This window comes from Eschrichtius robustus, chromosome 12 (genome assembly GCF_028021215.1).
Source record: "Eschrichtius robustus isolate mEscRob2 chromosome 12, mEscRob2.pri, whole genome shotgun sequence".
Lineage (NCBI taxonomy): Eukaryota > Metazoa > Chordata > Mammalia > Artiodactyla > Eschrichtiidae > Eschrichtius > Eschrichtius robustus.
The window spans coordinates 35,442,910-35,459,315 of record NC_090835.1 but is presented as its reverse complement, the minus strand read 5'-3'; the positions used below and the strand labels follow the sequence as shown (position 1 = coordinate 35,459,315).

Here is a 16,406-nt window from a genome sequence, read left to right as displayed (position 1 = left end):
AGTATCAAAGAGGTAGTTTTTTTTTTTAAATTAAAATTTTCCATTGTGAATAGGGCTATGCAGAAATATGGTGAGCTTTGACAGTGGGCCCAAATTTTGTCTGGGAGGTCAGCAAAGCTTTTGCTGAGAAAGTGTCATTTAAGCTAAGCCTCGAAGGATAAGTAGAACTTAGCCTGATGAAAAGGCGGGAATTGGGGTGGGGGTGGGGGTGGGGGGAGGCATTCTACAGCGAGGGAACTGGATGTGGACCTGAGTCAGTCAGAGGCTGAGCTGGGGCTAGCAGAACACAGATATAGCTCCAAGCCTTGCGTTCTCTCCACAGCCCTGTGCTGGGCTCGTGCTACTGCCGTGTCAGGGTTGTGTGCTCACCGAAGAGGGGAGTGGACACACACGGGGGTAGGCACACCAGGTGGGTGAAGCAGCGTGGGCAGAGGCATGGAGAAGGGAAAGCATGGACTTGGGAACACAGTGGGAGGGAGCAGCTCGGCCCATGACCTGGAGTGGACACTCCTGCAGGAGAGAAGCAAGCAAGCCAGAAGGTACAGAAGGGTGGAAGGTGAGGGCGTTCACCAGGGGCTCCGGCTGGGATTGAAAGGGAGGGCCTGTGAGACGTTGGGATCAGCTATTTATTGTCTCTACACTCTGACCGTTGATTCCAGGTGTGTTCTAGGAAGGGTTTTTGGTAACTTAGAAAGATTCCTACCCTGCTTGTTTTGCTTTTTGGTACATATGGTAGAATCCCAAGTTCTCATGTTTTTATAGTCCCCTTTCAGTCTGGCTTTGTTGCTTAATTCCTTCTCTTTTTTTCTTCTCTACCTCCTATTAGCACCTGTGAGTACTTTATGTGTGCCCTGTATGGTGCTGGATGCTGGGGTTACAAAGACAGTAAGAGATGATCTCTGCCAGTGGGGAGCCTGGGACTGCAGGACACAGAAGGGATATGTGTGTGGAGGGGAGACTCTGTACCTTCTACTGCCAGGGTGTACGCCAGGAGACCACTGCAAAGACTTGGGCCCTGTGGGTGGATGAGCAAAGCCGAGAGGTGAACCTTACGTGGCTCATCAAGCCTTTGTTGATCTTTTGACAGCAGGCCGGGAGCTCTGTGAAGGTAGGGGTCAGGCTTTCTGAGGACGACCCAGGTGCTCAGGGATAGATGGGTGGATGATGGATGGGTGGATGAATGGATGAACGGATGGATAGATTGATGGTGGATGCATGGATGGATAGATTGATGGTGGATGGATGGATGCTAGTACCACAGCACAGTAAAGGGATGCTTAAAAATAGGACAGCTGACAACCAAGTACAGTTAAAGATCCTGGCATCTCCTATTCCCTGCCAGTTGACAGTTTCTGTTTCTCAAGGCTCTGTGAGGGGTTAACTGGTTTAGAGACTTGGTTTAGAGCCTCTCCTGCTTGGTGAAACTTCACTGTTTAAAGAAGATAAATCAGGTTGCAGAATTTGATTTTAAGCCTTTATTTCTCTAGTGACTTGAGTCTCATGGGGGACTTTCCATCCACATAATAGGGTGGTCTCTGGTGAAGAATTGGTGCTTTCTTAAAAGATGGTTTGCTGGCCCTGCCCACCCAGGATCCCTTGTTAGTGAGGCGGATCCCTGCTGGTGGCTGGTTGAGTGTGCCTGGCAAATGCAGGGAAACTGGGGTGCAGGAATCATGTACTCTTTTTGTTTAGCCTTGGGTAGGGCTTTTAAGGTGCAGTCCCTGCCCAGGGGCCACCTCATTTCATGTTCAGTTCTTGAGGGCTGTTGCTCGCCTCTTTTCAGCCATCCCATTCCTTCATCCTCTCTGTGGTTTCTTCCATCCCAGCTGCTGACTCCGTATCTTTTCTGTGCGACGTCTCACGGTCCTTCAGCCAGTTGCACGTTCCCACCCCACCCTGCGAGGAACCTGACTTTTTTGGCGGCTTCCTTTCAGATCACTAACCCAACATTCTTTTCTCAAATGAACAATCCTCTTGTGAAGTAATTACCTCCCCTTCCCATGATTGTTGTTTTGCAAGATTTTCTTTTTAACACTACATTTGCTTAAATGTGGAGGTGTATTTGTTTTACTGGAGTCCTTTTAAATGGCAGGATTGGGGACCAGGATGACACTGGCTTCTGAGGAGACTGGTCTGTCGTGCTCTCCAGGCTGTGATTGTTCAGCTGGCACCATGGTAGAGTCTCTGTAAGAAAGAATCATGTTACAGCAAGGTTATATTTCTTATAATCAATTCCATCAAGTAATGCACTGAGGATTTCGGAAACAGAAACCAAAGTCTTCAAAAAGGAGAGAGAGGAGGACAAGAGAAGGGGATAAAAGAACCCTAAACAATTCAGTTGCATGAATGGCCCTTGTATTATTGTGGCAAAATTACTTGTAAGTAAACGCTAAAGAGGAAAAACAAGCTGTGTTTGGTAGGTGTACTCTCTGTTCCCTGTCTTGTTTGTCTGCTCTGCAGTATAGCCCTGTGTTGATATGGGGATATGACTGCTATGAATATTGATGGCAGCAAAAGCCTTTTTTTTCCCGTCTGGCCCAGTAAATAAAGCAGAAAGGATAAAAAGGGAAGAGGAATTGTAAAATCCCCGTGCTGTTTCCAGCTGATCTTGTTCCCTTACAACTCTAACTCTCAAAAACATGTTGATGATCTACCTTTGGTGGTCAGGGTCTAATTTGAGTACAACAGATTGGTTTATTCAGGGACTTTTTGCTTCTTGTTAAAGCAACAGAGTGGCGTTTCCTTTTAGCTCTCTAAGTTAGCGTCACTGCCTCATTGAAGCTTTCCTGGATCTCTCCTCTGTAGCTGGTAGCAAAGTCAGTTGCTATTCCTCAGAATATCCACAGTGGCCTGAGTGCACCTCTCGTGGGAACCCACCACCCAGGGATGTGGCAGTGAACGGGAAGACGAGCCCTTGCCCTCACAAGGCTCACAAGGACTGCAGAGAGTAAACAGAGGAGTCCTTGGAGGTCTGCGTGTGGCACGAGGGGGCGTGCACGCTGCTACTCTGGGAGATTTCAGCTGCTCACCCCAGCCTGGAGGGTGTGGCTGGCTGTGCGGAGGGAGTAGGTCGTGGTCCGAGAAGGCCTCGCAGCCTGCTGAGGGGTGCGGGGTGCATGGGATGGGATGAGCCCGGCTGAGAGCAGGACCTGCTGGCAGATCTGGAGGAAGCGTGAGTGTGGAGGTTGGGGATGAGCTAGGCTTTTAAAATTGAAAACACATTGACTCTGGCCAACTGACACCACAGAGGAATTTATTAGACCGCTAGGATGGTGTTCTGAGGATCAAGGGTGCTCTGGGGGCACGTTAGGAATGACGGGGACCTGGGGGGGAAGAACCGATGAACTGACTTTTCAGTGTGACCGGTGCTCACATGGAACAAAGCAAGTCCTTGCAGGGGAGAAGTGGTCTAACCCTTTGGCCTTATCAGAGGGCAGAACTGCTTACGAAGGTGCAGAGCTGCTCTTTGTCAGTCCCCTCTCCTGGGATGTCCTCTGTGTACCACAATTGAACCCCTACCTCTTGCACCAGACTAAACTTTTCGAAGATAGGACCACAGTGGAGACATTTTTCTTACCTTGGCTCCTGGTGTGGGACCCATCGCGCAGAAGAGGTGCTCACTAAGCATTTCCTGAGCCAAATTTATTCGCTCCCTTGCACCAGGCATCTTAATAAATGAATTCTATGACTTCCATTTTCCTGAAGCATTGGTAACTTTCCTCAGGTCTCACAGAGGAGAATTAATATTAGCAGAGGACTTTATGGCCTGTATGGAACAGTTTTAATTACTTACGAGTTTTCATTTAGTTATTATTTCAATAGCTTTTTGCCAGCAAATGCCTCTTGTAAAATTAATCGCACACATCTCAGTGGTCCATATTTCTATTGAAACCAAAGCTGTATAAAGAAAAACTTTGTAAAAGAGGAAAGAGCCAACATTTTTAGACCTGCTGATGGATGCATTTTCTACAGCTCATGGAATCGCATGAGTTGGAACTGGAAAGGTCCTAAGAGCCCTCTAGCCTGAGCGTGGCATCTCGGAGGTCTGTGGCAGTCAGATGGGAGTGGCTGCTGAGTCTGGAAGAAGAGGAGGATTCAGGGGCTGAGTCCAGGCTCCCTGGGAACGTGCGTGGTGACCCATCAGCTGTGTCAGCCGGGAGAGGCGGCACGCCAGTAAGGAGGCTGTGGGTTTGCCGTCCTGAATCCCCTCCCCTCACTGTGCAGGTGAGGAGACTTAGGTCCCAAGGATTGGAGGGACTTGCCGAGGTCACCTTGCTGCTCAGTGACAAAGATGATCCTGACTTAGAAGTCAGATGGAAACCCGAGAGGAAGAGAGGGTCTAAGCAGACGCAATTTGCTTTCTTCCAAAGGACATTCTGTTCAAAGCCCTGTGGGAGTCTTTGTTGCATCCTTGTGCTTTTCTGGGCCAGATTTGGCAATCTTAGGAGGAAAACATGCTGCATTTTGCAAATGTGTGCAAATAACAAACGTGCTGTTGTGTCCTAGGCAGAGTCACTGCACACACATCAAGGCAGGTTGCAAAGTGCAGTAATATAGCCACTGATGAAAAGTGTTTTACACTTAGTTGCTTATGAGAAATTCAGTTAGAATTAAAATGCCTTCTTGCTCCAGGTACAGTGTTAATTGTTCCATTTCTCATGATAAAACTTTGCTTGGAGAAAAATGCTTATATCTCTGAGATACTGATCTAATCCCTGTTTCTTTTCTTCTTCTTCCCCATCCCCCCCCCCCTTTTTTTTATTTCTTTGTTTCTCTTCACAGGAAAAAGTAGAATATGCCTTCCTGATTATTTTTACAGTCGAAACATTTTTGAAGATTATAGCGTATGGATTATTGCTACATCCTAATGCTTATGTTAGGAATGGATGGAATTTACTGGATTTTGTTATAGTAATAGTAGGGTAAGTCCCTTTTATTTGAGGAAATTTTTTTTTTTTTTTTTGGAAAATGGGAGGTGGGGAGTAACAGAAAACAGTATTTTAAAGGAACAGGGTTGGTCCTTCGTGCCAGTGATTGCTGCCAGAACCTGTCAGGAGTTCTTTGAAGCCTGATGATGCTGCTGTCGGTCTCTGGGCAGAGACCAATTTGAAATTCTCTTGTTGTCACGCCCTCTTTCAGTAACGTGTTAAGGAAGGAAGTTTAAGCTCAGCTTGTGATGTGAGAGGGTTCATCTTACAGGGCCTTGGGCCTCCACAAATAGGCCAGCCCTGCTGGTGCTTTGAGTTCAACGTGAACAGCTCTTATGCTTAACACCCCATTAAGTTAAAAAACCAAAATAAAACAGTAAAAAAGTAATAAATCCTTCATAGCAGCGAGGTACTCTGCTATTTAACATCCCTTGAGGAAAGCTATTACTTTTTTCTGCTGAGTTGGGAGAAAAGATGTGGCACGCTACTGTCCCATTTCACATAACAAAACAAGCGTTTGAAAAATGTCAGATATCCGACATGAAATGAAATAAACCAGAAAATGCAAAGAAGCAAGCCTTCTCCCCGAATCCTGTCACAGGAAGAAGACACCAACAGTTTCAGTTAAAGGAGAATGTTAAAATAAAAAACAGTGGCCTGTGTTATTCTGGTCCTTCAACACCTGGAAATGTTTCCAGCAAGAGAAAATGAATCAGTGTCAGAGGAATGCTGGGTCTTTGGACCAAATACCCACATAGGAAAATAAGATCTATTCCTTCGCTGAGTCTTAGTTGCCTAGCTGTAAAATGGGTTGCTCCTAAAATTATATTTTCTCCTATAGAGAGAGAATGTTAAATGGCCTTTCTGTTTTCATCTCCATGACTTCATTCAAATGCCTTCTGCAGTTGAGCAAGGTGATTTTTCTTTTGGATTATTCTTTATCATGAATCCTTTAGCTTTTCATGGGAGACTAATACTGCTGGATATTGGGAGAGTGGGATAAACTTTGAGCCTGTTCTTTCAAACCTAGGAAGTTAAAGCGGGATCCAGAGTGGTAGCCCAACAGGATGATTAGACTTATGGAGAAAAATGTTAACTTTTGCCAAAAACCACCCTAGTACATTGGACTCTAAGGTATTGTGGCAAAGGTAGTGCAGCATGAACTAAAATGAAGATGTGTACCATGCCTTCCTGTATTTGATGAACTTTAACAAGGAGTGGCAAGCAGGAGCCTTACAGGTCTCCTGGTTCTGGAATAATCTTGCTGTGACTCTCCTGACTCTGGACTTCCTGTTCAGCTAGAGTATGGAGCTGCTTAGCTCCATTTCTTTTGTCCCTACCCTACAATCAACTTTCTGTCTGGAGGCATTTTTTGGATTATCATACAACACAAAGACAGGGAACCAAGAAGAGTGTGGTAGTCTCATTGAGTTGAAGAGACAGAGACAAGAGTTCAGGGAGGCTGAGGTGGCTGAAATTTGAGAGGCATGATATGAGAGCAGCGAGGGAGATATTGAGAGAAAGAGGTCCGTAAGTATGCCTTGGGGTCCTCTTGAGTTTCGGCTAAAGACTAAGCTACCCTACATGGGATGATAGTCCATAAGGCCAGGCAAAGATTACGACTAGGGAAAAAAGAAAATCTGGGGGGCTATAGCTGACTAATAACTAGGACTCACATAGGTCTGGGAGTTGTTCAAGTTATGACCAGCCAGAGTGGAAAGACCTCGATGAACACCCTGGACTGTCAGTAGAGACCCCAGAAGGGCCATTAGTAGTACGGCCTAACTAACTCTAGAGCAGGGGTTGGCAAACTGTGGTCAGTGGGCCAAATTCAACCTGCTACCAATTTTTGTAAAGTTTTATTGTAACACAGTCACAAGCATTTGTTTACATAGTTGAGTTGTGTGGCTTAGGTCCCCAAAGCCTAAAATATTTACTGTCTGGCCCCTTACAAAACAATTTTGCCAACTCTTGTTCTAGAGTAAAAACCATCTGAAACCCTTACTAATAATATTTGAAAAGAAGCCTGAAAAGGAGCAAACTGACATGCAAGTAACTTAAGTGCCTGCCAAAGCAAAACTCAACACTCTTTAAAGGAAGACAACAAAATCCAGATAATTAAAGTGTTCAGTATCCAGTCAGATATTACTAGACATGTGAAGAATTGTGACCCATAATCAGCAGGAAACTCCATCAATAGAAACAGGCCTAGAAATGACAGACATGATGGGATTAGTGGAGAATTCCTTTACAGGACTTTTAAAACTGCTATTATAAATATGTTTATGGACCTAAAAGGAATATACGACTACAGTGAGAAAAGATGGGACAATGTAAAAAAAGAACCAAATGGAACTTTGAGAGCTGGAAAACATATCTGAAATGAAAAATTTCCTGGATTGGCCTAACAGCAGATTAGACTCAATAGAAGAAAATAATCAAGGAATTTGAAGATACAGGAGTAACACAAAGAATAATGATGGAAAATAAATGAATACCACCTTGGTGACCTGTGGGGCAATATCAAGTAATCTAGCATACATACATTTGGAGTCCCAGAAGATAGGAGATAGAGGGGAGACAGAAAAAAATATTTGAAGAAGTAGTCCAAATTTTCTAAATGTGACGAAAAATATAAACTGACAAATCCAAGAAGCTCAACAAAGCCCAAGCAAAGTAAACATGAAGAAAGCTACATCAAGGCACATCATGATCATAAGTTGCTCAAAAGCAAAGATAAAGAGAAAATCTTAAAAGGAGAGAAAAAGCCTTGCAACTATGCAAGCAACTGTGCAAGCCAGAAGACAATCGACATTTTTAAAGTGCTAGGGGAAGATGTCCACCTAGAACTCTTATTCAATGAAGATATCTTTAAAAATTGAAGCAAGAAAGAAAAATTTCAGACAAACCACAGCTGAGAATTCATCAGGAGACCTGCACCTTAACAAATGTTAAAGGAATTTCTTCACACTGAAGGAAAATGACAATAGATAGAAGTATGGATCTATACAAAAGAAATGAAGAATGCCATAAAGGATGAGTGCATGTGTAAATATAAAAATATTTTTCTCATTTTAAAATCTTTTAAAAGTAATTGATTATTTAAAGCAAAAGTAATAGCATTGTATTGGGGGGGTTTATAGCATCTATAAAAGTAAAATATATGACAGCAGTAGCACAAGGGACAGAAACAAGGAAATAGCCATATACTATAGGAAGGTGCTTTGCAGTTGGTGGAGTTATTTGAAGGTAGACCATGAGGAGTTAAAGATGTATATTGTAAACCCTAGAGCACAGGCCAGAAAACTTCAGCCCATAGAACAAGAACGGTTTATTGCCTCCCCTGCCCCCCAACGCTGACAAAGTATTTTACTGTCTGCTTTAGCAGATTAAGTTTTATTGGAAGACAGGCACACTCACTAATGTTTATGGCTATTTGGTGTTAGGATGGAAAAGTTGACTAGTTGTGACAGAGACCCTATGGCCTGCAAATCCTAAAATAGTTACTATCTGGCACTCTACAGAAAACTTTTGCTGACACTTGATCTAGAGGAGACACTAGAAAAATAAAGCGGTATAGTTAATAAATCTATATTGGAGATTAAATGGAATTTTTTAAAAGCTCAATTAATTTTTTAAAAAAGCAGGGAAGACAGGAACAATGGACAGGGCAAATAGAAAACAAATAGCAAGATGGTAGATTTAAACTCACCCTTATTTAAAATCCACCCTTACTTAAAATCCAGAGGTTATCAGATTTTATATGTGTGTAAAAACAACACTCAACTCTATAGTGTCTGTAAGAAACCTAATTTATAAAGACATAAACAATTTGAAAGTAAAAGGACAGAAAAATATATATCATGCAAAACTAATCAAAAGAAAGCTATATTAATAACCAACAAAGTAGACTTCAGGGAATATTATCAAGGATAAAGAAAGACACTTTATGATGATAAAGGTGTCATTTCACGACGATGATGTAATAATCCTAAGTGTGTATACACACACACGTGTGTGTGTGTGTGCCTGCATGTATGCATACATACACACAATAGCAGATCTTCAAAATATATGAAGCAGAACCTGATAGAACCGAAAGGGGGAATAGACAAACCTTCAGTTGTTGTACATTTTAATACCCCTCTCTTGAGGAGTGTTGATAGAACATCTAGTCAGAAAATCACTAAGGATATAGGGTGATTTGAACAATGCCATCAACCAATTTGACTTAATTGACTTTTTTAGAACACTGTACCCAACAAGAGCAGAATACACATTCTTTTCTCACGCATATGGAACACTCAGCAAGAAAGACATATTTTGGGCCATAAAACAAGTCTCAGTGAATTTAAGAAGATTAAAATCATATTAAATTATATGTTTTGAATGAATTTAGCAATGTTTCTGGATAAAAGGTCAGTATAAAAAAAGCATGTGAATTTCTATATATTAGTCATGAACAATTTGAAAATAAAATGTTAATGACATTATTATTTACTATGGCATCAAAAACCATGAACTATTTAGGGATAAATAGTGCACTGAAAATGACTAAACCTGCTGAGAGAAATGAAAGAAGACTTAAATACATGGAATGATGTACCATGTTCATGGACTGGAAGACTCGGTATTGTTGGAATATCAGTTCTTCCCAAATTGAGGTATAGATTGAATCCTAATCTAAATCCCAGTAAGATTGTTGTAGAGATTGACAGATTTATTCAAAAATTTATATGGAAATTAGAGAGGCTCTAGACTAGCCAAAGAAATCTGTAAGAACAAATCTGGAACCTGATTTTAAGACTTCTTATAAAGCTACAGTAGTCAGGACAGTGTGATATGAGAGTAAGGAATAGACATAAAGATCAATGGGACAGAATAGGGAGTCTAGAAATAAACCCATATGGATGTGATCAATTGTTTTTAGACAGAGGTGCCTTGATGACTCAATGGGTTGAGGAAACAGTTTTCAACAAATAACACTGGAACAACTATTTATCCATATGAAAAAGAAGACTCTCCATTCTTACCTCATACCGTATACAAATATTACCTTAAAATGAATCATAGCCCTGTATTTAAAAGCTAAAACTATAACATTTCTAGGAGAAAATCTTTATGACTTTGGGGTAGGCAGAGATTTCTTAGGACCCAAAAAGCACTTGGCATAAAAGAAATAATTGAAATTTTGAACCTTATCAAAATTTAAAACTTTTCTTCAAAGGAGACACTGTGAAGAAAATGAAAAGATAAGGCACAGATTGGGAAATAATATTCCCAATACATATATTTGTATTCCCAATACATACCAAGGACTTGTATTCAGACTTTATAAAGAACTCTTATAACTCAAAGATAAGGAGATGACCCAGAACATAAATGGGAAAAAAATTTGAATTGGTCTTCACAAAAGAAGATATGTAAGTGGTCAACAAGCACCTGAAAAGATGTTCAATGTCATTGGTAATTAGAGAAGTGCCAATTAAAACAACAGTGACATAGCACTACATACCCACTAGTATTAGTAAAAAGACCAGATACCAGACGATACCAGATTTTAACCAAAATATGGAGCAACTGGAACTCTTACACACTGCTTATAGATAGAAATGGAAAATGGTACTATCACTTTGGAAAAGTTTGCCAGTTTCTTACAATGTTAACCATACACTAACCATATGACCATATTACCAGGACTATCCTGGGTACTTACCCAAAATAAATGAGAATATATGTTCACAAAGAGACTTCATTCATAAAAGAGAAAAACTGGTAACAACCCAAGTATTCCTCAACAGGTGAATGAATAAGCTCATTGTGGTATGTTCATACAGTGGGATATCAGTCAACAATAAAAAGAAATGAACTGCTGATAAATGTAACAGCTTGGATGAATCTCAAAACCATGGAGAACAAAAAAAGATAAACAAAAAGGAGAACATGTTGTATGACTCCATTTATGTAAGATTCTAGAAAAGGAAAAAACAACCTAAAGCGATAAACCAGATAAAGTCAGTGGATACCTCAGGCTGAGCTGAGGACGGCTGTAAGGAGGCATGAGAGAACTGTTTGAGATATTGGGAAGGCTCTCTGTCTGGGTTGTGGTGTTTGTTACTGGGCCTTATGCATTCATCAAAACTCGTCTCATTGTACACCTTAAATGGGTGTATTTTATTATATATAAATTAAGCTGCAATAAAGTTGGTTTAAAAAGTAAAAAATCATCTAGGAAACTAAAGTCGAACTGGACTTGGTCTTTTTTTTCTTATTAAATATGAAAAACTTTAGAACATCAGATTACCCTTTATCTAAAATATGTACTAAATTGTAGTCAAAGAGCAGAAGAAAAGTTCAAAAAGAAAAAGAAAAAGAAAATTATTAAGTCTTCCCGTGAATCAAACTCCTGCTCACTGAAGTTTCCAACTGCCAACTCTATCTTAATCCAATGGATTTTCCGTTCCAAGTCAACCATGACCTATTGCTTTTGTCAAGATTCCCAATAACAGAGACGTCAAGAGAGTAATTGATATTTCTAAAATGTTAACTGTTAATAATGTGACCACAGGAAGGTTCAGCGTGTCTACCGGAGCTGATATAATTCTCTTATAGAAAAGTTTGATCTGAGTCAACTTTTATCCCACTCCTCTAAATTTCTCAATAAACATGTATTTCAAGCATTCAAGCTCATCACTTAAGCTTTGGTGAACATGGGGGGCTCATTCTGGTGCTTCTAATTTGTGTCAGTTTGGGTAGCTCCTTGCCTTTTCTCCCTGTCTTGGGGTAAACTTTTAACAACAGTCTAGGATCAAATACTTTCTCCTCTTGTCCTCATCTCTTCAGGCACATGGTACTTATTTTGTTTGGGTGGGGGCAGTGAAAGGAGTAGAATCACAGAATATTAGAATGGGAAGGGCAGGGCTCTGGATCATTTAATCAGTTTTCAGAGAAGGAAACTTAGGCCCAGAGAAGGAGAGGGACTTTCCTAATGCCTCCTAACTCTTAGGAATGGAAGCATGCCCTGACCCCTTGAGCCCTCCAGCTGTCTGGAAACAGCAGCCGGCTTCCCTCTCTGAGTCAGGCTCCTCTGTGATGGGAGAGACGTTGTTCACCTGTTTTCAAGGGCATCACTGAAGAACGGATAAAAGGGCCATAAATTGTACATTGCAAAGGTACACTGATACTTGAAAGCAATCTTAAGTCGCCACCTGCATAAATTATTTTCCTAACTCTTTGGGATGAAAATTCCTGTGGCTGCTGCATTTCAGAAGAGTTTGAGGTTTTCTTTCTTCCTTTTGCTTTGTTTTTATGACACTGTGAACTAGTTTTGGAGGGGAGACTTTTAACTTTATTTAGCCTTGCTGCAGGGGTTTATAGTAATTACAAAACTATGCTAATGAGAGAGACCTATCATAAATCTGATATATTTCCCCAGTCATAACCAGAAAGAGCCCACCTTCTGTAGCTTTGAAAAGGTAAAGACCTGACTTATTCCCTGCCAGTTCCCCACCCCCCGCCAGGTTCATTGCTAATTGCGGTACTGTTATTAAAACAAATGACCGGTCTTTAAACACTCCAGAATGACATGACTGTGCCCCATCAGGACTGTAATCAGACCACCCTGTGTTTTATGGACTTAGCGTCTTGGCCATCCAGAGGCACGCCAGTGGGTGCAGAGTTCCTGCTTTAGCTGCTAATTAAACTTTGGAAACCTTTTCTTTGTTGCTGGGCCAATCATTTCCACAATCTGATTGGCCAGAGTTGATTCTATCTGAAATGGGCAAATTTCTATTTATTCTGAAAAACAAGCAACAATTCCAAAGAACAAATGTTTATTTGAAAGAGCAAAAGTAACTGTCAAATGAGCGGATTGCCTGAAAATAGCTTTATCCGAAAAGCCTTCTGAGAGTAGGGAAAAATTTGTCGTGGCTGCCAGATACAATATTATTCACATTTCAAAAGAGAAAATGACGATGTGAATTCCTTCTCTTAGGCTTCTGCTTTTGGCCTTTGCACAGCTCCTTAACATCTGTGATTTACATCATTCCCTGAACAGCCCTTTGGAGGTGGAGGTGGGGGTGTGTATGTGTCAGTGACTGTATTGGAAGTGGCATAACATATCGTTTAAGATTTGGGACTTTGGAGTCATTCATTCATTCATTGTTTATTCATCAGATATTTTTTGAGTGCCTCCTGTGTGTCAGGAACTGTTCTAGGCGCTAGGCTGGAACAGACTAAATGAACAAAGGAACACACAGACTACAGTTCCCTGCCCTTACTGAATCTAAGGGCAGGGAACATACCTGGATTCAGGTTTTAGTTCTGCCATTAGTTTGTGGCCTTGGGCAAGTTACTTGTTCTCGCCAAGTTTGTTTTTTCATGTGTAAAATGATGTTCGTGATAACTCCCACTGCCTAACATTTTTGAGGATTAAGGAGATAATTTATGTAAAGTGTTTAGCACATGGGGAGTGCTCATAAATGGCAGCTGCTGGCGCAATTCCACTGTCATCATTGGAAGAGGGGATTCACCAGGGATCCAGGGCGCTGACATGCTAAGATGCGAAATCGGCAAGAAAACAGGTGAGATCAGTCCCCATCCCTAGTCCTTCTAGATGTAGGGATCATGGCCAGGAGTCACAGCCTGGTTCTTACCTCTGCTTTGCCTTCCCTTTACTTAAGCAGCAGCCTTACAGAATTGGCCCTTGTTCAGAAATAACTACTCTCACCATCCTGTTTTGCTTCCCTGGGTGACAGACTCTAACATTTCTTCCTCTCTTCTTCTTTCAGATTGTTTAGTGTAATTTTGGAACAATTAACCAAAGAAACAGAAGGCGGTAACCACTCCAGTGGCAAATCGGGAGGCTTTGATGTCAAAGCCCTCCGCGCCTTTCGAGTGTTACGACCACTTCGACTAGTATCAGGAGTGCCCAGTAAGCACGTTTCGTTTCCTAAAGCCAGGAGTTTGTTGATCCTTTTCCTTCTGGGTGGGTCTCGGGATTATGAAACAGGGTGCGATGAGGTGAGTGCTGGCACCAGCCAAGGGCTCAGCAGGTGACCATGGAGGCCTTCGCCATTAACAAAGCACTTTTGCTTGTCTTGTCACTTCGGGTCCCCGTGACAGCCCCGACCGGGGGTGGAGGGGGGTGGAGGGGGGCAGTAGTGATTGTTGTCTTCCTGATTTTATATTAGAGAGGATCTTCTCTCGTGCAGAGACCAAGTGGGTGGTGGCAGGAGACCTTGAGTTCAGGCCTCCTGATTGCAGTCTGGTCTTCGTCCTCTGACATCCGCTGCCATCAACTCCTCCCACCCTCAGGCCTGTCCCTTTGAACGTGGTGGGTTATGGGGATGAGGGTGTTGGAGGCCTCAACTGACTGCCTTTTTTCAAAGTGAGAGCAGCAAGGGGCTGGAATCCTGAAAGTCTATGTAACTCTCCCACAGAGGGACTGTGCCCGTCTCACTCGGGGGTGAAGAGGTGAATGCTTCTGTGTCCTCCCTGCATGTAGGGCGCAGTAGCACCTGCCTGAAGGTGGTTGTGAGGTCTGAATGCAGTAATGCAGGGAGAGCCTTCAGCGCAAGGTCTGGAGCACAGAGAGGGCCCTCAGTGTGAGAGATGCTGTATCACCCGCTAGCCTACTCTACCTGTCCGTGCCAGGCCCTAGTTTGCTTCTTGCTCCAGATCTCCAGGCCAGTTTCAGTGCCACCTGAGTTGGAACAGATGCTCCGCCTGTGCCCTGGCCAGGAACTTCCATAAGGAGCGTGGCATATGCTTCCCTGGGCTCTAATCATGATAGGACATCCCTGCGGGGAACTTCAGAGGGTGGAAGTTTTAGTGCCTCTCCAAGGACTGTGGCTGTGAGGTGCTGCCTGCTTCCAGCTGCAAGACAGATGTGGGGTTGCAGGGTGTGCCTTTTTCTCACAGCTCATAAAGGCATCAAAAGAGCACAATCATGTTTTTGCCTCTCCAGAAATTCTTCATGAAATTTTATTAAACCTGTTGGCACTCAGAACGCACCAAAAATTCTCTGGAAAAAAAAAATGTCAAATTTAACATTTTAGAATGTAGGAAGTGGTGTTTTATGTGTACTTGTTTTTCCAGATTGTTCCTTTATTTTCATTGAAAAAGATCAGCACAAGTCAAAACCACAGAACCGTCTGGAAGCAATTGAGAAAAATAGAAATACCTTGGAAGTGACTGGCCCTGTTACATTAACATGATTAAATGAGAAGTTCAGTGAGCAAACATGAGGTTTCAGATTCAGTTGTTACAGCTTAATCTAGTTTCAGAGTAACCACGGCAACTTTTTTTTCCCCCAAAGAGCAAATGACAGGCCAGCCTGCCTGCAGTATGTGCTGTGAGCAGACGTGCGGGTGCGGTGGCTTTGTGGATCTGAGTCATATGTGAGGACTTTCTCAGCTCATGTTCATTAACTGCCCTGGAGCATCCAAGTCTCTCAACAGAGCCAGCTGGGCTTTGGGGAGATGGGTCAGGGGCTGTGGGTCATGCGCTTTCCCATGCAGTTGGCAGCTGTGGACTAGTGATTTCCTAAATACTTGAAGTTGTTAAAAATGCCTGGGAAGGTGTGACTGTTTATACTTATCTGGGAGTTGTCTAATCCCTTCTAAATAGAACTCAGACTGTCCTACAAGACATGATTTTGTGTGTGTATGTGAATATGTGTTCATTCATTGGAAGGTAAACATGTGTTTCAGATAGAGTCCTTCAGATGTTTGTGAAGCTCTTAACTAGCCCCACACAGGTAACTGATAAATATGTATCAGAATCCTAGACCATCAAACGGGAAAGAACCCTCAAGATCATCTGGTCCACGGTCACCATCTTTTAGATGAGGAAGGTCATCGAAACCTTGGGCAGGTTCTCATGGCTGGTGGGTGGCCAAACAGGACCAGCCCGGCGGCCTCCTAGGTCCTGGCCCCGTGTTCTTTCTGCTGCATTTCACTGCCTCCCTGGTTAGAGGCCTGTGAGATCTGTTGTACACATTGGTTATATACAAAGGAGCCTAATGTCATGAAAGTGTACACATTCACAATAAGATACAATGTCATTATTTCATAAATTTGGCCAATCTGAAATATAATAGTTACAATAAACATAGACACATTTATGAAACATAGGGCTCACTGCCATACAGCTGAGAAGAGCTAACTGCTGGATGATGATTTTGGATGGCCCATCCATGTCTTAAAAAAAAAAAAAACACAAACAAACCCAAATGAAAAAACAAACAAAAAACCCCTTGCCCAAGTAGGTTAGAGCATATGTTTATTTTCCCCTCCATCTATTCCTTATAGAAGACGGAAACATTGAAAGTCATCCTATTGATCATTTTTTCTCCAAAGGAAACCATTTGAACATTTAAGTATCTGAAGACAGTATGTAGGAGTTTTGTCTTAATGAAAGTCTGGAAAGAGATTCTTTGAGAGTCTGAAACCCTCTTATTGCCCTTCCCTCCCCATC

At 42.3% G+C, this 16,406-nt stretch overlaps 1 protein-coding gene across 3 annotated transcripts in view; it reads left to right on the top strand.

Moving 5' to 3' along the window:
• CACNA1D (calcium voltage-gated channel subunit alpha1 D) overlaps positions 1–16,406 on the top strand; it is a 316,448-nt gene that overhangs the window by 157,955 nt on the left and 142,087 nt on the right. For all 3 annotated transcript variants that reach the window (XM_068557862.1, XM_068557864.1, XM_068557863.1), the window contains exons 4-5: positions 4,783–4,922; positions 13,718–13,860. In XM_068557862.1, coding sequence (XP_068413963.1) covers positions 4,783–4,922; positions 13,718–13,860 — 283 coding nt within the window. The remainder of the gene's footprint in view (positions 1–4,782; positions 4,923–13,717; positions 13,861–16,406) is intronic.